The following is a 22,465-nucleotide window of genomic DNA, read 5'->3' as shown; positions in this document are numbered from 1 at the left end:
GTCTAGAACAGTGTTCTCCAATCCAGTCCTCGTGAACCACCAACAGTCCAGGCTTTATATATTTCCATGTTTTATTCCAATGGAGATACTGACAAAACCTGGACTGTTGGTGGTCCATGAGGACTGGGTTGGAGAACACTGGTCTAGAATGCAAAATGAATGTAAAGGAACACTCCAAGCACCTTAACCAGTATAGCTTGCTTTAGTGACTATAGTGCTAGAAATGCCCTGGCAACCTCCTCCTCCCATTTTAAGCAGTCAAGCCATTTGTGAATGGTTTGACTTCTTGCCTGTAGTCAGCCAGGTACCGCTCCTCACTTCAGACAGAGAGTTAGAAGTGCACTGTGTCACGATTACTAATTAATCCAGCACGTAGAATTATTAGGTACACAGACGCACGGCCGCTGAGCACAAATATCGCAAGGTGAGTATGTATATGTTACACTTAGTTCCCTCTGCACAGTGTGAGGGGTCAAATGATGTGCTCACATTTCTCTTGCTGAATTTAACTGTGGAAGGCAGGAGAGGAGACCAAAATCGGTTGTTCATGATACACTGTTTCTCACAAAAATAACCCAAAAACATGCACACAAATGTTTTAAGTATACCAAAATCATGCCTTTTTATTTTTTATTAATCAGTAACATATTAAATCAAAAATAAAGCAAATGGTTTTTAAAAAGCCTGATTAGTAGAAATTTAAGATATTTATCAAATAGGCAGGAAAGCAACAAAATGAAATATATTTGCAGCTTTAATGATTAACTGGATAAACACAAAGTACACCCATTGTATATCAAATGAATATAAAGGATTCTCTTGAATACTAGCATTCTTCAAGGCTTTGCAATCTCAACAACTGAACGAATACTGTAAAATAAGAACACAAAAATATTATTTTAATATCACCATATCCATTATTTCAATTTCAAAGAGGGCTAGAATTTTTACACATGATTTTCTCAGCAATACTTTTAATATTACTGCAGAGTAAATAACTATTAGCACTAAAGGTGTAATGGAATATATTGTTGAAGATGCTTAGTTAGCCTTATGATGCTAAAACATGTTATATAACTGGATACATAATACTCATACCCATTGGAGAGTTCATTTAATATGGTATATTGGATTTAATTTGAGGCTTCATACATATCAAATGTATTCCCCAGGAATTGTGGAAAATTGTCAGTGGAACTGCAAATGTTAGATTAAAATAAGTTGGTGCAAAACTGTAATCACCAATATAAGGGGTATGATCAACAACAACAACAAAAAACTCCACTTGTTATTTTGGTGCTTAGAATATCCCTTTAAATCTTCTGTTCAACAACTGCTACCAATGTTCCAAATACATATATATATATATATATATATATATATATATAAATATATATATATATTTAGATGTATGTATGTTTGTCCATCTCAACCTATAGGTTAATTATACCTACATATATACATTTTTCAGCCATAGTTAACAGCTTACCATTGTCCAGTGCGCATATACTCAAAACCTTTATTGATATTTTCCAAAGACACTTTGTGGGTCACCAAACCACCAAGGTTGAATTTCTTACTCATGGCATCCTTTACTAAGCCAGGGAAAGATTCTTTTGCTTTATAGTCTTTAAAATGAAACACAATGTATATTTTACAAGTAAATTTGCCTAATTACAAAACAAAAGGCACAGTTCAACATAAACAGAAGTAGTGTAATGCATTTGCAACATTCCTTGTTAGAAACAAAAATAACAATTTTACATCTGTTTATTAATTATCTCAACAATGAGATGTGGTTGAAAAATGCTTATTTACATTGAATATACACTCCACTGCCCCCCCCCTCCCCAAAATAAATAAATTAATTACCATTTAGTGGATACACCCCAAAGAAATCATGCATTTAATTATGCATTTTTCACTGGGTGTATATCTAAAAACAGCTTTCAAAGCTGCAGGTCTCTTGTCTGCAGCCTCTGCAAGCCCCTACTTCCTCAGCCCAAACTTTCTGTGGCTATCCAATCACAGACTTTCCAATGCAGTTCAATGATAAGTCTTTGATTTTAGCTCCACTGAGCTAAACAACCAGGAAGTAACAGGAACAGTTTATGGACTGACAACTTTGTAAAAAATTTTTTAAAAAAATACACACTTTGCACACATAAAGTACTTCAGCAAACTAAGGGACTTTAGGCATTGTTAATGTTTCTTTAATTTACCATGTCATTGTAAACTCATCACTCTTTTTGTTTAGTGAAATATTCCTATATTTCCTAAACACTAAATATAAAATTTGTAGAAAATGTAAAAAACATGACCTGAGGCTTGATATACAGATATATGCCCATTGATTAAAGCACCTCACACTATTAATACAGTCACCTTAACCCCTTAAAGACACATGACGTGTGACATGTCATGATTCCCTTTTATTCCAGAAGTTTGGTCCTTAAGTGGTTAAACACAACTTTCCTTCTTTCAGATCCCCTTCTGTTCATTATTTAGACCACAGATATGTCATCAACATAAATCAACACTTCATGTACAAAGGTTGGAACAATTCTTTGCATTAGCTCATCAATCTTTTTATAGCTTGTGTTGGTTTTTACAGGTACCAACGAATCAAGCCTATAGGGTTATTTTCTCTTCACAGAGTAAATGTTTACTCTGCTTACTGAATAGGAGTTTCCTAATACACTTCAATGGAGTAATTGCTATTCAGTAAACAGAGAAAATGTTTGCTATGTTAAGAGAATCCAGCACATAAAAGTTATGCTTGATTTTCAAAGGATTTGTTTTCTGCTATATCGTACCTCCTAAGAAAGCTCCGCTTATTGAGCGTCCTGTCAGCAGCCACATGGGATCCACAATCAATCTTGCATGTTGATCGGGGACACCAATAATATTTACACTTCCATAAGCACCGTGGCTAGCCAGGATAGTAGAGACCTGAGAAAATAAGAAACACATACTCATTAGTGTAAAAAGGATAAAAGTTTGCAGTATATTAGTGCTAGCATTTTTACAAATGTATTAAGACTTTAAACTAACAGGATTATTCACCTAAGTCTGAATGGCACAAACCAAATGGGGAAAAACCATGTCCATGTAGTTGCACACAGGGCCATTTGGTCTGCAAACTCCAGATATTGATGATGGGCCAGAATTTGGTCCATATTTCGGCCAGATCAAACATCCTTGGATGATTGAAATCCTGGCCAAATGCTGAAAATCCAGGCTCGGAGAATTAAAAATAATCTATTTTTTAAAAATCCAAATAGTTTGCCCACTGGTGGCACTAGCAGAATGCATTTGTTGTATTATTGGCTTAGTATATTAGCGATTTTTCAAAAGTATCCAAACAAATGTTACCGAATCGGTCAGAATCACTGGATCCTGATTGAATTTGGCTTTAATATATATGAGAAATTCAAAAGCAGTCAGAATGTGGTAGTGTTCACCAGATTCTGTCAGTTTGGACAAAATCTGGTGTTTAATGAATAATCCTGTAAGCTTTGTAGATTTGTGTTCAGTAGAGCGTGTAATGAATTAACTAACAAAACTAAAGACATGTTAGTAAGGAAATTAGTAAAAATAATTATAGGACCATAATTTGTTAAATTTGATATATTTTATATCTCAATGTTTACCATGACATCAGTATTTCCAATACATTCAAAGGAATAGTCCACTCCTCCATCAGTCATCTCCACAATAACATCATGGATGGGCTTGTCATAATCATTTGGATCCAAGCAATCTGTACAACCAAATTCTTTAGCTTTGGCAAACTTGCGCTTGTTGATGTCTATGCCAATGATCCGTGAAGCTCCAGACACCTTGCATCCCATTACTGCAGACATTCCAATTCCACCCAAGCCAAACACAGCACATGTGCTACCAGGTTTTACCTATTGCAAAAACAAGAACATACTCAAAAATTAAAGTACAATAAAATAATACAATTATGGTTGAATTACACATCCATAACCAGATTTTAGGCGGGAATGAAACATAATTTTCTCCATATGAGTATTTGAGGCATTTTTATCTTTGAAAATAGGCTACATTTACTTTTAGAGCTCCTTTATATTGTAAAGCGAACAAAAAGGAAGGAAGGAAGCTTATTGCAAGCACTCAATGGTCAGGGGATAACCCTACAGGGACTACCAAGGTAGTGAGGAGCAAAACAGAAAGAAATGAGTGCCCTAAATCATTAATACATAACTTTTAATAATATATTAAAAGGTGGTAAGCCCACCAACGTGAACAAATACTAATAGAGACTTGTTACAGTTCTGGTAGGAGACCCTGTACAAAATAACAGCGTGTCCTAAATGTAATGGTCTCAACAGAAACGTTTGTAACAACTATTTCGGCGTGAGGGGGGGTGAAAAACCCAAACCTGTAGACCCCCACCACGTCAGAAATACAAACTGCTTTGAAAGTAAGGTAAAAAGAGAGGACCTGTACCGAGGTAAATAATGTCTATGGAGTATGCAGTAGTTGTACCAGTAATTAGATATGAGTGAGCTCCCCCATATCTATAGGCATACCCATATGTATGAAACATCTCGATATATAGATCCCAAGGACCATGGTTGGTAATGAAATGGTGCCCAGAGTCAATTAACCCACAATAAATGCATAAATATAGTAACACCTGAGTCTGTACCAAAATCGATGGAACCTAAATCTATAGAGAGGTCCTGTTCTAAAGTTTTCAGTGTCCTCTCATAGAACGCTATGTGCAAAAAAAGCAGTGATTTTGCACGTTAAATGTGAAAACCGGACGTCTCATGAATATTCAAAAAAAAATTTTGTGCTCAAGCTGTATGGCTAATAGTTGTAACCATTTCCCTTTAGTTTATTTCTATTTTATTTTTGCACTGAAATAAAAGCTGTGCTAAGGACAATAAGGATAAATATCACCAAGTTCAACGAAAAAGAAAATCATTTTAGGCCTATGCTTACTTTGGCTGTGTTCACTGCAGTTCCATAACCAGTGGAAAATCCACAGCCAATAAGGCACACATGGTCCATGGGAGCCTTTGGATCAATTTTGACAATGGCAAACTCATCCACCACAGTGTATTCTGTGAAGGTGCTTGAGGACATAAAGTTGTGGATCATTTTCCCTTTGCATGTAAATCTGGTGGTTTTGTCAAGCATAAGTCCAACATTCTTGCCAACACTGTAATTAAAAAAAAAAAAAGCAAACATTGTGTTACATCTTAAGATCAACTCATACCTAAACCATGTATAAAATAAACACCCCCAAAATACGTATTTAGCCGTATTATCATTATAGCTAGTAGAATACAAAAAAACTTGATTATTTAAATTATTTTTTACAAACAAGATAAATTTATGGCAGCCAAACAAGTAAGGACAATATAATATACTTGTCAACAGAAAATTATTAATAAGTCTCTTAACATCTTTATGGTGTTTTATTGCATCATCCTACAAATTATGGGTTTAAGAATGTTAGGGCATAAGGCAGGGTTAAATCCCTGCTCACATCAGGAAATCCCAGGTACCAATAGATACATGAAGCCCCCCTCTGTCAGCTGGGGTACGGTTGCCACTGGTTAAGGTTAGGGTTACAGCTAGTATAAGCAAGCATAGGGGTTGTAGGATTTGTAGATGTTACGACTGCTAGTATGGTCCAACACGCAGAACTATGTAAAATCTACATCGAAAATAGAAAGGAAATAAAAAGGATAGAATGTAAACCGGTCCTTAAAATGGCCGGACTAATACGTTTGAGACAGAGAATGGTCAAGGGACAGCCGAGGTCAAGGAAGCCAGAAATACACAAATACTGTTTAACAAGCCAAGACAGGGGAACCAGAAATCAAGGGGCTACATAAGGGCAAAGGAGGGGAGGGGGCTACATAAGAGCACAGAAGGGAGATAGGACAAAGAGGGCATAGTAGTCTTCTTGTGCCAAAAGAATGGCACAAGAAGAGGGAAAAGAGGGCAGAGGAGGTGAGGGGGGCTACAGAAGAGCACAGGAGGGAAGGGGGCTATATAAGGGCAAAGGAGGAGATAGGGCCTAAAGGGAGCACAGGAGGGGAGGGCACAACATTGGGCACAGGAGGGAAGGAGAGCTACATAAGGGCACAGGAGGGCCTAGGACAACAGAAGAGCATAGGAAAGAGGGGGCTAAAGAGGGCACATGAGAGAAGGGAGCTACATAAGGGCGCATGATAGAAGGGGGCTAAAGAGTGCATAGTAGGGTAGGGGGGCTAAAGAGTGCACAGGAGGGGATAGCACAAAGAGAAACACAAATGTGCTGGGGGGAAAGACACAGAGGACATGGGGGGCACAGAGAGACACACATATGGGCTGGGGACACAAAGACACAGATGGACTGGGGGGCATATAGACACACAAGGGTCTGGGGCACAAAGAGACACACAGAAGGGCTGGTGGGACAAAGAGGAACCTAGAAGCACTGGGAGAGGGTGGCAAAAAGACACACAGCAGGGCTGGGGAAATGAAAAAAGAGACACACAACTGAGTTGGGAGAGAAACAGAAACACAGAGGGCTGGGGGAATTAAGAGGCCTGCCAGCAGCCATAACTGCCTGATCAGCCTGGATCTGCCCTGGCGAGACACATGGTCTGCAGCTCTGCACCCCACAAAGCAGGTGACTAAAAATCATGACCACAAAGGTATTTTAGTGTGGGGAGACTGCTCACTGGAAAAGCCTCCCCAAATACTGTCACCCTCCTCCTACTTGTCATCCCCTCTCAACTGTCATTCCACACAGTATCATCCCCCCTACAAACACACACACACACACACACTGGCACCCCGTCACCTGCCACACACACTGCCAGCCCCCCAGACACACATACACACTGTTATCCCCCCACACACACCAATACACTGTCACCCCCCTACTCACTGTCACCCACACACATACACTTTTACCACACACACACACACACACACTGTCACCCCCCTACACACACACTGTCACCACCTACACTCACACTGTCATCCCCTACAGTGGGGGTCTCACTCATTTTATTTAAAGAATACTGTAAATTACTGAAGAATCCTAGCATGCATATACATCTGTATTCTTGCAGGCTCTCCTTTAATTGTATATTTATACTTATAATACTCACTCATTCTTGATGCAGAAGTTGCTCTCAGGGTGCATACAGGCTTTACACTCCATGCACATTGGACTACAAAGTGGGATGACATGGTCTCCTGTAAAAATACATCAGATCCACCCATTAGCTTTAATACATATGCTCCACTGACTTCATGGAGCATACGTTCTGAAAAAAGTATTTTCTGCTTTACTTTCACTCTTAGAGACCAGTAACAAACAACAAAATATTTTAAGACAGTTTGTCATAATTTTTGTTTATTAAAATAAAAGCTTGCATGTGTTAAAGGCTTTTTGTATATTGTAGTTGTATAAAGTGCACATATATGTAAGTTCTTAATATCAGTTTTCTCCTGGCTTATCATTGACCATGGGGGCAGCCATCTTTAAATTTTGTTTGGTCAGAAGCACTGATTACCCAACCAAAGTCCAAGCAGAGATATAGTGAAAGTGGAAAAAGTCCTGATAGTGGAGCGCTGATTGTAAAAATAGATGAGAATAGAGTATAAAAATAGGAAACCTAACAACCTATGCAATAATACACAAAATAACTATTAAAACCCTTCTCTTCTAAATAATTACATAAAGCAAGTAACTTATATCACAGAAAATACAGAAAAACCTCAAATTCAATACAATAATGGGAGAAAATGAATAAAAGTCCAGTACTGGTGTCCCAAAGAAATGTGTTAAGCTGTCCACTCCATCACATAGATCCATATATATGTAAAAGATAGAAAAAAAGGGGGTATCAACATACCATGTACTTTTCATTTACCACACTGAAGATTGATAGTTAAAAATCCATTTTATTCTAACAATATTTAAAAATATAAAAAAATATAGAAAAAAACTTTCCACATGTATGTATATAGTATATAGATATAGTGCATGTTCACAAATCCAGATGTTAGGAGGATAATGTAATAACGTTTTACTGGGTTATTCACTAAATTCCAAATGACTGCATGTTAAATGGGGCAAAACTATTCACTGCTGTATGGGGCCATCCAGACTTTAAAATCCGGGCATTGTTCATAGTATTATGGGTCTAGATTTAAAAAAAAATCTGTTATTTGCCCAGTGGCTGTGCTAGCAGCCAGCGAGTAAATAGTTTTTAAAAAAAAACCTCGGCAGTGAGAGGGTTAGCCAGCTACAACATCAAAGACATCAAAAAAAATACAAAAATAAAAAGTGGTCTGTTTGTCTTTATCTTTCCTTATGCCTTCTCCTGCCATGTTGCACATGGGACATATCTACTAAACAGTGAGCGTTTATGGGTGTTTTGTGAAGAAAAATATTTAAGAATAAAGAAGATGTCTGATGGTAAGTATATATCGCTTTCCAAAAGATGTATTGCCATACATCACTATCATGATTGAGTGAGGGTGTAGGCAGGACCTTTTTTATTTGAGTGGGATGGCTAGGGGCTTGGGGACCCCCATCCGTCAGGATTAGGGTGGTGAACATTCGGCAAAATTGTGTAGGGGTGGACAATGTGATGTCCACCTTCTTCTAGATATTATTACTGGGATCGGGGGCTGGGGTGGACAGTAGTTCCTCCAATGGTTATTATAGAAGATTACATATAATGTTTAGAATGCTTTATTATCACATTATTTTTTATAAAGGATAAATAAAGAATTGAAAAAAGCAAAACATTGCATTGACTTAATAACTTATCTATTCACAAAAGTGCTGCTTAATCTACCATTGTGCACTAGCTACACATCCCATATTTTAAATAAATGCTATTCTAACATTTTTACAAACAAAAGTACTTGGTAGTGAAGTTGTTAAATGATTTTTCAAGGAGTATAAAAGTACAATCTCTTTAGTTCATTGTAATCTGATATTACCAGGCTTCACACATGTCACTCCTTCACCAACGCTCTCAACAATGCCAGCTCCTTCATGTCCCAAGATGACTGGAAATTTCATGCCAGCCATATGCGCTCCCAGGGCATGGTCATCGGTGTGACAAATGCCACTTGCACAAATCTGAAAATAAAATTTTAAAATAACAAGCAAAGTTAAGTCGTGTGGCATGCCTGCTCAAAAATGTTTGTCCGTCCGTATGTGTGTCTCTATCTATCTATCTATCTATCTATCTATCTATCTATCTATCTATCTATCTATCTATCCTTTGTCTGTGTCTGTTTTAGTCCATTTGCAAAGGAGACAATGTATTTCACTGATAAACACATAAATCAAAAATAAAAAAATAATATACTGTACCTTGATACGGATTTCATGAGCCTTTGGTGGAGCAACCTCAATTTCCTCAACTACAAGAGGTTTGCTAGCCTCCCAGGCAATAGCTGCTTTGCACTTGATTACCTAGAAGTAAATATACAATATAGTTATACAACTATTTCATCGTTAAATAATTTATATTTCTGAGGAATAAATAAATCATTTATTTAAAACATTTATTTTTATTAATTTAACATTGGAAAATATATGCAGCAGCAAAAAAAAAAACAAAAAAAAACATATAGGAGTGTAATTACCAAAATGCATTTTTTTGTAAAAAAAAAAAAAAAGATTGATAAATAAATTAATGAAATAAATAATAAAAATGTGCAACATCAGCTAATTTGTCCAATCACTTTTTCAACTCCTCCCTTTTCATCTGAATTTAGCAATTTAATTGTAAACAAACAAGAATCCACTGTTTAGAACATAAACCCCCAACATTTGATATTCTAAATTGTGACATAATTAAAATCGTACAAATTATATATATATATATATATAAAAAAAACTAAAAACTTTTGTGACAATTTTTTTATGCTCTGCCTAGACTACATTCAACAATAGTGGGTTGGTTCAGTAAAAGATTAATCTAAATATATACATATATACATTTTATTTCTCATCAAGGTTTTAATTTTATGTTGATTTTTTTTTATTTTTTGCCAACTGTCATTTTCTTCTGATAGTTATTTTGTCCAAAAGTGCAAAAATGCCCTGTTCTACTGATCTCCATCCACAGTATTGTGTCCTTGAGCAACATCATGTAAAAACCACATGCTTGCATCCGATATATAATAGCGTAAATGCCCTCTCCTCCTAGAGTCTCCTTAGTATAATGCCAGGATGCAGCACAGAAGACTTTTGTTTTTGCATGTGTAAAGAATGCTCTCTGTGTGTATGGCTCACTGTTTTATTAAAATACCCGTACTGCATATAAAATGTCACTGCAATGTTGTTTTACTGCCTGTATAGATTTCTTGCCACTTGACAAATATTGCCCTGTTCTCCCAGTATGCTGTAGTATTTCATTGAGGCTTATCCTTACATAACCTCAACGGCTGTGTGCGAGCTGGAGATATCCAAAACAAAACAAGCACACCCTTGGTGCCTCCCTCTTTTCCGAATGTTTGTTTTCATGGCTGAAAGCTATAGTAAGTTGGCAGGACATTGCACACTGCACACAAAACAGCCTTATTTTTGTATGCGTACAGAATATTTTCCATTTCATCAAACTATTTGAGATATCAAAGCCTACACTGATTTTTAACTCAGTATGTTTTTCTCCTTGAGGCTTTGCAATAAACATGCATGATTTGTATTGATTAAAGGATTTAAACATATGACAAATGATAGGTAGACTAAGTTACATCCAGATATGTTGGGCAACTGCTTACCTTAGCAGCTCAGCCTAAGATCCGTGCCATTATTTTATTTCTTGTGACTTCACGCTCATACACTGTCTAGCCAATCAATAAAGAGCGTGCAAACATAACAAAAAGTGTTGTTTAAAATGTTTACCCCACTCAGATTAAGACTACTTAAACAAGAGGTTTTTTTTTTTTTGTATTATTCTGACTTTTTTATTTTGTGAGTAAGAATATGTCACTATTGATAACATAAAAAAAAAACAATCAGAGCACCAAAACCACTACAGAGAACACCTGTTGGAACACCTTCTTCAGCAGGTAATGAAGATGAGCCAGTGATAGGAACTGGGCTGCTAACCTGTTATATATTCTCATTTTTGTTTGTTCATTTTATTTATTTTTGTGTAGTAAAAGGTAGACTAGTACTTAGGATGGCTATGTTTAATGAAAGAAACTCTCAGTCTAAGAGAAATGTCTGCTAACATGTAAATGTGCACAACCATGTAACAAACAAAAGTCAACTGTGCCAGAATCAAGAATATTACCATATGAGAGACGAATCAGGAAACCAGAAAGCACTTCATTGTTATGAAATTAAATATGTAACAAGCAACTATGCAAGTTGATAGTCTTAGGAAGGTGAAAGTTTTATATATTAATGTTATCATTGGCATTTATATAACACCAACTCATTCTGCACTTTTTCAATATTATTAATGGGGATTTTAACAAAACATTAGACAAAATGCTACAAGTTTTGACAGGAACAATAGACTGATGAGGGCCCTCCTCAGATGGGCTTACAATCTAGAGGAGCTGGGGAATAAAAACACAACAGATAGGACAGCATGGGGAGTAAGAACCAAGCTAAAGTGTGAAAAAGTAGCAGAAATGGAAGGAACGAGTGAAGTGAATAATGCACCCACTAATTCAGTTCAGAAACTGACGGTTACCTTGTGAGGCCATAGACTATTCTAGAGAGGTGCTTTTTGGGGGACTTCTTAAAGGATTTGGAACAAGGGGAGAGTCTGTTGGGAAGACAGTCTGTTCCTACAAATGTTCAGTGCTTGTGTCTAGAGGATTATTTACTACAACATGAACTGTGGGGAACTGAAAGTGAATTAAAAGAGAATTTAAAATTTCGGGTCTCACTAGGCTAACCAAAAACAGAACTGACTTGAAGGATTTTTCTAAATGTATTATTTTGGTCTAAAATTTAAAATTCATTTTGAATTCACTTTGAATTACCAACAATAATTCATACTTAAATATAGTCACCAGAACAACCATGGGAAAGCATTGTGATTGGCTGAGATCATCAATTCCGTGCGGTGCTGTAAATAAGTTAAGTTTTAATATATTTAGAGAGGGAAGGGGAGACCAGGAGGCTAAATAGTTAGTTTAAAATTAGAGGTTGCTTAAAGTAAATAACTATGTAGTGTTCCTTTAACCCCTTAAAGACACATGACATGTGTGACACGTCATGATTCCCTTTTATTCCAGAAGTTTGGTCCTTAAGGGGTTAAGTAAATAACTCTGACAGGCAAATCACTGTGAGTTTCAAAAATTCAAACTGATAATAAAATAGATTTTTTTGAATTAGCTTTTTCGAATTTGGCCATTATGGCCTACATTTTGTAAATTCACTTTGAATTTCAGCCAATCCTCACATTAGTGCAGCAGTTCCCAAACCAGTCCTCATGGTCCACCAACAGTGCAGGATTTGTATATTTCACTTGTTTATTCCAGTGGAGATACCGATAAAACCTGGACCATTGGTGGGCCGCGAAAACTGGGTTTGGAACCACTGCTTTAGTGAATAACCCTCTTAGTGTGTTTATAATCACTTGAGAGCACCCATGACAACAACATTGCAATGACTATCTGCGTTGTTCACTTTCCTTTTATTCCTTACAGTAGTCTTGTTGATTTGATTTTCCATAAAAGCCAACTTTTTGAAGTCAGCTGTCAAGGAACCATACGGTCAATAAACATCACTAGATGCTCATGCTGGGTAATAATATCTTCTCAAAAGGAGGTAATATGAGTTAATAAATTATGATTTTATAAGTTTACATATGAGTTTAAATATTATTAGATTGTATTGTTAGCACAACACATTGACAGAAATGTTAAAGCAACACTCCAAGTAATATAACCACAAAAGACCATTGTAGTGGGTAAGGCGTTAGAAGTGTTATGGTACCCTGGTAGTGTTAGTAGTCAAACCTTTTAAGAAAAGTTCCAGTTCCCTCTTCCTCTGGAGCCAGATGCTTCTGCAAGGAGCTTCTGTTAGCTCTACTGGGGAGAGTTTAGTTCCTTGGCTGAGAGCAACTGCTGAGCACTCTCTGCCATTGAGTTCTTTCTTTTACAGCCAGTGTTAAGCAGAATAACTAGTGTACTCACTGCACCATAACCATTAGAGCAGGCTGTAGTGGTTATGGTGCTTGGTGTGTTATTTTAAAGGTTCACTCTAAGCACTGAAACAACTTTAGCTTAATCAAATAGTATTGAAGTCATGCATCTGCAGTGTTACTGCTTAATTCTCTACTATTTAGGTCTTAAAACCCTTTGTTCCTGGATCACTAGCCAGACCTCTTCTGATTGAGACACACAGCCTCCCTATAAGCTTTCTGAAAAAGAGTCTAAATCTTTTAGCTTCCTTTATTGCGCAGTGTGTTGAATTTAGAATTTCTTATATCTTGCTTAGTTAATTACCTGTTATAGCCTGCAAAATCCTCCTGTGTTTAATAAAGGTCAACAGAGCAGGATTGAGTTCAAAAGTAAACATAATATTCTGTAAGATCTGACTGAAAATTAAACCATTTTTTTCCTGGAGGCTGTGTGAGTCACATCCAGGGGAGGTTTGTCTAGGGCTGCATAAAAAAGTGAGTTGAGCAGTGCTGTGAAGCTGCAGGTGCATGATCTATGCACTAAAACTGCTTCATAAAGCAAACCTTATAACTTTGGCATCAGGGCAGTGGTGGGAGAAAAGGGTGCCAGTGACACAATCACCAGAAAGGGACCAGAAAACTCTTTAGAAAGGGTCCGCCCCAAGAATTGGCAGGTTAGTGCTGGCACACTGAGGGCCAAAATACAAAATACTACAATGCAAAAAAAAAAAGAGTAAAAAAACATAGGGCAATATTGCCACTTGTGAAATATAAAAAAATGTGTAGATTATACACTCACAAACCCAGGTTGATTGAAGGCATATCAAATAACATGGAGAATATCTTTGTATCCAGACATTAGCATATAGGAGAGAAAAATAAAGGATAATGGTGCAGAGTTTCTAAAACATCATAAATCTTTAATAAATATAGCACTTACAAGATTGAAGTGTAAAAAAGGCACATCATAAAAAGCAGTCTCTGAAACAGCAAACAGGAACACCTCCAACAATGATGTAACTAGATAGGGTCCTTCAGCAGCATCAAAACAGGCAAAATAACAGAAATAAGACAAAATAAAAGAAACTCTAACACTAAAAAGCAGGCCCTACGCGTTTCGTTCAGATGGCTGAACTTTTTCGGGGAAAAATAAGTTACAAACAGATCTCCAAAAAAATGCAGCTGATCGGTACGAAGAATCTAGGACATTTAAATACGATATACATTTCCCGCGGACCCCCGCCCACCAATCAGGATGGGACCCTAGCAGGTGTGATCTGAGGGCCAACCCTACAGGAAGCATGGTTTTAATGTTCTATGCAGGTTACATATGCGCTGAGCATAGAGCAAGCATGTATGAGCTTGGGCTATGCTTGTTGGTCCCAAAAGCGGGACCTCAGTCAGGATGGAGGGTTAAGGCATGAAATCTGAACGGTCCTGATGAAATTGGGATGTTTGGGAGCCCTTAGAGTCTGAAAGCATGGCTTATTTTTGTGCGTTTTAATTTTTTTTTTTTTTTTTTACTCCATGTCCATTGTGCAGGTAGTATGTTTACCAATTATATTTTTTCATGAAGTTTGAACTAACCTGTTTTACATATTTATTTAACAGCATCCATATATTCCCTAGATCAGCGCTGCCCAAAGTGTGGGAACCACTGGTGGATTGCCAGCTGATTTTGCGTTGTTCTCACTGACCCATGCATCCATGAGCCCCCTGTGCTATTTTTGAAGGCCCGGTGCTGCATTTGCCACGCCATAATGGGGCCTCCTGATGTATATAATTGCTGATCATGCTCCCGCTTGGGCGCCACTGCCTTTTAAGAGCATGACCAGGCCCCTGTAATATAGGCTGGCTTAGAGCAAGTGACAACTGATCACTTCTCTCCAGCTATAGAAAAAGAGTGTGGCAAAAGAGGGAGAAGGATGCAGCACTGTATGTCAGTGTGTGTGTGTGCATATGTGTGTCAATGCGTGTATATGTCAGGATGTGTGCATGTGTCGTAGTGTGTCAGGGTATCCATCTGTATACCTGACACACAGATGTACACACACATATACACTATCCATCTGTATATACTGGCATCCATCTGTACATACTGGTCCAATGTGGAGGACCAGTGGAGGGCAGAGGCTAACTGCGCTCTGCCCGGATGCCAGCACTTCTGCTGGAGTGACCTGCAGGTAGTCAGGACCTCGACCAAGGGAAAGGGGAGGCCTGATGCCAGCAGCTTCTGCTGGAGAGGGGCCAGGACCCGGCTGGGAATTGGCTGTGGAGGGGAGATATCGTTTACCTCCTCCTCCTGGTATCCCTGCAAGGTTAGTTGGGGATCTGTACTGGCCGTCTAGCATCCCTGTAGATCCAGTACAAAAAAAAGGTTGTTCCCTCTCCCTGTAAGGTATACGGCCGCTGGGGAGAGAGACGAGTTGTCTCCTCACCTTGTAGGAGGCACTGCCGCTGGGGAGAGAGACCGGCTGTCTCCTCTCCATGCAAGGTACACTGCTGCTGGGGAGTGAGACCGGTTGTCTCTACTCCCAGTAACTCCGGCTGTAGCTGGGGATCTGGGCCGGCTGCCCAGCATCCCTGTAGGGCCGGTAGAGAGACATCAGTCCCATCTCCACCTGCCATTTGGAGTTTCTCCATGGACCGGTCCCCTGGTAATTGGAAAGAGGGATCACCTATCTCCCCTTCCAGTAGCTCTGACTGCTGTTCGAGAGTGAGGCCGGCTGTCTCCACTCCCAGTAGAATACACTTCCGCTGGGGAGAGAGACCAGTTGCCTCCTCTCCCTGTAATGTACACTGCCACTGGGGCGAGAGACCAATTGTCTCCTCTCCCTGAAACTCACTCTGCCGCTGGGGAGGAATGATGACACCTTCTGCTCCCTGTGATGCACATTGCGGCTAGGGAGTGGGACTGACTGTCTCCACTCCCTGTATATTCAGCTGTAGCTGGGGATTTGGCCCAGCTGCCCAGTAGCCCTGTAGGGCTGGTGGAGAGACCTCGGTCCCATCTCCACCTTCCATCTGGGGTTTTTCCCAGGACCAGTCTATGATATCTGTCCAGCTGAATGACTCTAGGTCTGGATCTGCCACCCTGCTCTCCTGCGGTACTTTCAGGGTATATTACTCTGGTATATATATATGACTGGAGCTGAGCAGGTACTGGTACTCCTGCTCCAGATCCCATTCTCTGATGGCCAAATTAATCAGGTCTGGCCCTATGTCGGCAGCAATAGGGAGATCCAGCACGGCTTCTCTGTAGTCATGTATGTCCCAAAGTCGTGACTCTGCAGCATTCCCGAACTCTGGTTTGGCAAAGGCCTCCCATAACAGCCCTGGGCCATTGTAATTCTTGCCCTAGGGTCTGTCATACTTAGTCATCCCAGGAACACGCTGAACCACGTACCAACATAGCACCTGGTATGCGTTGTCAAGCCACAGTTCCCTCCGTGCCAGTAAATCAAGCTGCTTCACCCATTCCAACCTAGGCTGTTCTCCCAGCATAGGCATTGCCACTCGGGCCTGTAGTCGCTGCTCCTCGCTGGGGAGACGTGCACCTCGCCAACACTGTACACCCTCCAGGGTTTCGTCCCACAGCTCTTTTCTGGTGAACTTTCTGTAGTACCGTCCCATCCTGTAGGGTCAAGAGGTTCTGCAACCTCCAGTGAAACTCCTCCTCCACTTCGAGCGTTGTCCAGGGACTAGCTGGCTTTATATCGCTGTAGACAGGGATGCAGCACAGTGGCTGGCTCTATCCATCCATATCAATCCGTAACGATTCAGGTGTCTTCAGGATGCTGTTCCTCTCACTAGGAAGTCATCCCACCGCTGTCACCAATGTAACGGATCACCTGGCACCCCGACTGGGCACCTCCGCCAACAGATGCTTCCTAGCTGACGCTGAGGCCGTAAGCACCGCACCGGACACCACAAGCACCGCAGACTCCACAACTGCCGTAGCTTAGCTGGGATCTCGACGTCTTCCTCCCACCCTGGACCAACCTCTGATATCCAGGACCATGTAGGGAAGACCTCTCCTACTCCAGAGAGCGTAGCAGGAACAGCTCTTATAACAGCCAGTGATTAGAACCCAGGGGAGTATAAGGAGTATAGCAATACCCAGTGTGAATATAACAGTATAGCAGTTCCCTTCCAATCACGAGACCAAGCTATGTGTTGAGGCTTAAGCAGGACTCACTTTTAATGGTGCCACACTGGCCTTTTATGACAATCCCCAAGCAAGGTGTACGCCCACATGGTCCTTGTTGGGGACAGGGACACAAACTTACAAGCCAATGATAACACGTTTAAAATGTATGACACTCCCACGTACAATATAGGATGCACACTATAATAACTACAATAATCAAGTGAAATACACCTTTATTAGTAAGAGAAAATCACACTATCACAAAATAACAAAAATAGGCAAAGTAACAGAAATAGAGGCAAACAATAATACAATAGTACTATACCACTAAACTCTTACAAGCCCCAGGGCAGAAACACAAGTTATCCAAAAATCACCCAGATCAGATAAGGGATTCAGAAATGTTATGGAAGTCATATTTTTTACCAATAGCAGGCATGGTCCCATAGCTGAAAATAGTTCCATAGAATCCTGGCTAAGTGCCGCTGGAGAACTGGCCAGGAATCACGAGGCTTTCATGCCAAAAATAGTTCCAGGGCATTCGTGGCTAAGTACCGCTGAAGTCTATTCGCGGTTTTGGTCCACGCGAACAAGATGGCCACCACCACGTGGTCGAATGGCACTTCAAATGGCTTTGGGAGTTCGGGAGTTTGAAGTGCCGCTTTGAAAGTTCGAATAATTATTGTCCAAAGTCATAATAAGTACAAATAGGATTTTTTAACCATAATAAATTAAAGGGGCCATAGTCACAGGGTAAAACACTGACAAGTAGTCCCCTCCAAACCCCAGTGGTGTAGAGGCTTTCATCACACCATCTATGTGTGTGTATATATGTCAAGGTGTGTATCAGTGTGTGTGTGTATTTGTCAGTGTGTGCATATTTCAGGGTGTGCGTGTGTGTATCTGGGTGTCAGGGTGTATCTATGTGTGTGTTTGTCAGTGTGTATAAGAATTTATGTGTCAGTGTGTTTATATGTATGTATCTGTGTGTTAAAGTGTATATATATCTGTGTAAGTATGTATGCGGCAGTGTATGTGCATATATCCAAGCAATGAAACACCAACACAACATGCAAACACACTGCAATCTAACTCCAAAATTATATACAAACACACCCCTTCACTCATAAACCAATACTACGCCCAAATGTACATTTGCATTTAAAAGCCAACATTACATCCAAACACGTCCCTGCAATCAAACGCAAACATTGAATACAAACACAACCCAGTATTAAAATACAAACATTATATAAAAACACTCCTTTATTCAAACATCAACACTACAAATGAAAGCACACCTCCATTTCAAAACCAACACTACATACAAACACCCCACTGCATTCAAACGCAAATAACCCCCTACACACACACACATATATTTCACACTAAAGCTTACATTCAAAACGACTATATTCAAACGCACAAACGCTCACAAATGCAACCCTGCAAGTATGGGCAAATGGTAGATCCCCAGCTGGCATAGCATTGTTGGAGTTCTCCAACAGATGGGGACTATATTTTGAGCACTTTATGCCAGGTTTATGCCTCTAAACTGTCATGATATGCCAATGTTATGCATCTAAAAATGATCGTCATGGTGTGTCATTTTTGTGCATCTAAAATTGACATAATTTGCTAATTTTATGCATCTAAAACAGCCATGATATGTCAATTTTATGCATTTAAAACTGATTGCCATGGTGTGCCAATTCATGCATCTAAAATTGATGGCCATGATGTGCAAGTTTTATGCATCTAAAGCGGATTGCCATGATGTGTCAATTGTATTTATCTAAAACTCATTGCCACGGTGTGACTATTTTAGGCATTTAAACTGGATGCCTTGGTGTGCCAGTTTTATGTATCTAAAGCTGATTGCCACTATGTGCCCATTTTTATACATCTTAAAATGATTGCCATGGTGTGCCAATTGTATGCATCCTAAACTGATTGGCATGGTATGCCAAGTTTATTAATCTAAATCTGATTTCTATGATGTGCTATCCCCTCTTCCTTTTAAAATATGCATTACAAGCAAGTGGGTTGCAAAACATTACAGTTTTCAAAAGTGGGTCTTGGCACATAAACGATTGGGAAGCACTAGAATTCAGAGATAGGCAACCTTCGGCACTCCAGATGTTGTGGACTACATCCACCATAATGCTCTTACATCCATAATGCTGGCAAAGCATTATGGGAGGTGTAATCCAAAACATCTGGAGTGCCGAAGGTTGCCTATGCCTGCACTAGATGATGGCTTGTTCTTGGAACAAGATGCATTGATTTAATGCATCTCTACGAGCAGATGCTGATTGACGCAGTGCGGTGGTTTGCCGCACATGCTCATTATCCTCCCAAGCATCGGAATCGCTGAGATAGTTAATTTTCATGATCTCAGCCAAGAAGGCGGAATGGGGGCAGAGCCAGCCTCATCGGAACTGTGCGGCGGTGGAATAAAGGTGAGCTTAACACTTTTTTTAGATAGGCCAACCACCTAATGTGTTTTTAACACTATAGTATCAGGAAAATATTTGTATTCCTGACACTTTAGTGTTTCTTTAACCCCTTAAGGACCAAACTTCTGGAATAAAAGGGAATCATGACATGTCACACATGTCATGTGTCCTTAAGGGGTTAATGAAGTGTATTTTGTTCATAAGCCTTGTATTTTTTTTTTTATTATTATTAATATAATCCATTGCTGTTTCTAAGAAATAGCAATGTTTACACTTGTCCAAAACCATCCTCCATTGACTAGCAGACTGACTGGCACTAGAGGTGCTTGCTCCTTAATCCCTTAAGGACATTAAGGCATTCCATCCATCCTGAAAATAAAGCCACTTTAAAGCCACTAGGATGGCATGAATGTTCTGCAGTTTTGGTGTGAGCAGGGTTAAATCTGTGCTTTTACCAGGGAGACACCTGTGGTATCAATCAATACCTGTGGCTTGTCTCTGTTAGCTTGGGCCATATTTAGTGGCCCGGCATCAGCTCAATAAGCTGTGTTCAGCGCTTAAACTGAGGGATGCATACAACCTTTTAAAATACTGTGGCTGAACAGTCACTTTCGGGCCCACAGTAATTTTCTCGTAATCCAATTAGACTAAAAAGACTCGTATAGGGCCTCCATGCATCCCCCTCTGTTAAAGTGGAACAAACACATAGCTCAAATTCTAAGTTTTGTTGTGGTTCAGAAGTTAGACAATTGCCTCCATCCTTAAGGGTTTAGGATCTATAAAAAGGAACTGTTCTTATATTTAACTAAATCATGCTTAACATGATGATGGTAACTGCTCTTAGTGCCTCTTACAGAGAAGCATTGGTTTCAGTGCTACATATCATTTGATCAGTGGAATGCACAAATTATTCTCTATGAGAAGCATTGGTTTGGACAAAAGTCATGATTCCTGATAACTTCACCAACTACAGAGCCACTGCACCAACGAGGCTATCCTGGCACTGTAGAAGTACTACAAACATTTGTTGTAATGTGTTTTTTTTTTTTTTTTTTTTAATAGTGCCACAAAGCTAAATCTAAACATTAAGATGAACAATGTACCATTAAAAATATATATTTATGTTTAATGCTACAGTGTTCCTTTCAACAGAAAGCACTGCCTGTGTAACATATTTTTTTTACGAAGGAAGCACTGATAAGGACAGATATTAATGTTGTACTCTGCAAAGTAAAGAGATGTAGAAGACACAGTACATTGATGTACATGATTACTAATGCTATATAAAAATAACACTTTTCAATTTATAAATATAAAGATTTCAAGCATTTGAAAGACTTCTAACTTTTATTTGCAAGCTAACAAAGATTTAAAAATGGTGTATTATTATGAATTCTCCTGATACTCAGATTATTGAAAAATGTATGTTTTCTGCATTGCTTAAGGGCAATCTAGAAAAAGGGCATTAATCTCTTAACACACAGCATTTATCTATACTATATCTACCAATAGGCAATTGCGGAAAAGAAATCCGAACTTAATAAACAGTTAATGGTACACATTTTTGGAATTGTGAAAATGAAAACAATGAAAGAGTTCAAGAAGGATTTGATATACACACCGCTGTCTGAGTGCACAAAAATCCCAATAAATTGTGACGGGGTTGGATACACTTTTTGTCTTTTTTTCTCCTGTCAGAATTCATTCTTCTCTTTACTTTATTTTGTTTTATTTGTTGCCATGTAAATATTGTATTTGGTTACAAGGAACAGTAATATAGTGGGAAAATCTAAGTTTAAATGTTTCCAATCAATTTAAATTGTTCTTGTTATATGGGCTTAAATAACAACAGTTGGAAATGTATAAAAGTTTTTAAACAATTATTGCAGTAAACAATACCCCAATAAATAAAACTCACACAACCGTTATAAAATAGTAGAGGCCATTGATTTTGCAATATTATATAATATGGCATATTCAAATCTGGAGAGCAAAAACAAGTGTTAAATGTTTTCTCACCTTTCCAGCAGTTGGCATCTCTGTAGTTTTCACTCACAGATTATTCTGCAAAAGTCTAAAAAAAAAAAACTGACTTAAGATCTGCGCGTCAGCTCTTAACTGCTTTGCAGGATATGCAGGCACAGAATAAATATAGGACTCTTAATTTGATTAACTACACCCCTTACAGAGACAAAGCTTAAATGTAAAAAAAAATACATGTCCTCAATTGTCTCTCAACAAACACAACTACCCAATGAGTTTAGTGCCAACAAAAATGACAAAGCAATATTTTTTTATTTATTATTCTAAACAAATCATTTTTTTTAAATGAACAGGAGATTTAACTATTACATTCCCTTTTACGTACACTATTTTAACCTCTTAAGGACACACGGCATGTGTGACATGTCATGATTCCCTTTTATTCCAAAAGTTTGGTCCTTAAGGGGTTAATTAACTTTAAAATTTGCATGGGTAGTTTACGTTAGCATTTTTTTATTGTGATCGTGAACAAAACAAGGTTTAACCCTTAATCGGGTTCAGCATGTATATTAAACACGTATGTAACCCCTAACATGGATGTTATGCTTCAAAGACTTTAAAGAGTGGTGTGTATTCATTAATGTTATAGATAATTAACATAGACATTGCATGTTTTAACCCCAAAAATAACTGAACTGGAATTCACAACTTTTATT

The 22,465-nt window shown here is 38.7% G+C and overlaps 1 protein-coding gene across 1 annotated transcript; it reads right to left on the bottom strand.

Annotated features, from left to right (window-relative positions):
- Positions 1-664: 664 nt before the first annotated feature.
- LOC134615564 (alcohol dehydrogenase 1-like) lies at positions 665-21,911 on the bottom strand. The gene is made up of 9 exons (XM_063460109.1): positions 21,786-21,911; positions 9,377-9,478; positions 8,998-9,139; positions 7,149-7,236; positions 4,978-5,197; positions 3,654-3,914; positions 2,817-2,952; positions 1,490-1,628; positions 665-870 (listed from the first exon to the last, which is right to left on the bottom strand). The coding sequence occupies exons 1-9, from the start codon at positions 21,801-21,803 to the stop codon at positions 837-839; spliced, it is 1,140 nt and encodes a 379-aa protein (XP_063316179.1). The 5' UTR covers positions 21,804-21,911; the 3' UTR covers positions 665-836.
- Between the last annotated feature and the right edge of the window lie 554 nt (positions 21,912-22,465).

The sequence above is a fragment of the Pelobates fuscus genome, chromosome 6, assembly GCF_036172605.1.
Source record: "Pelobates fuscus isolate aPelFus1 chromosome 6, aPelFus1.pri, whole genome shotgun sequence".
Taxonomy (NCBI): domain Eukaryota; kingdom Metazoa; phylum Chordata; class Amphibia; order Anura; family Pelobatidae; genus Pelobates; species Pelobates fuscus.
The sequence above is the reverse complement of the archived record's forward strand: the minus strand, read 5'-3'. Positions and strand labels throughout refer to the sequence as shown.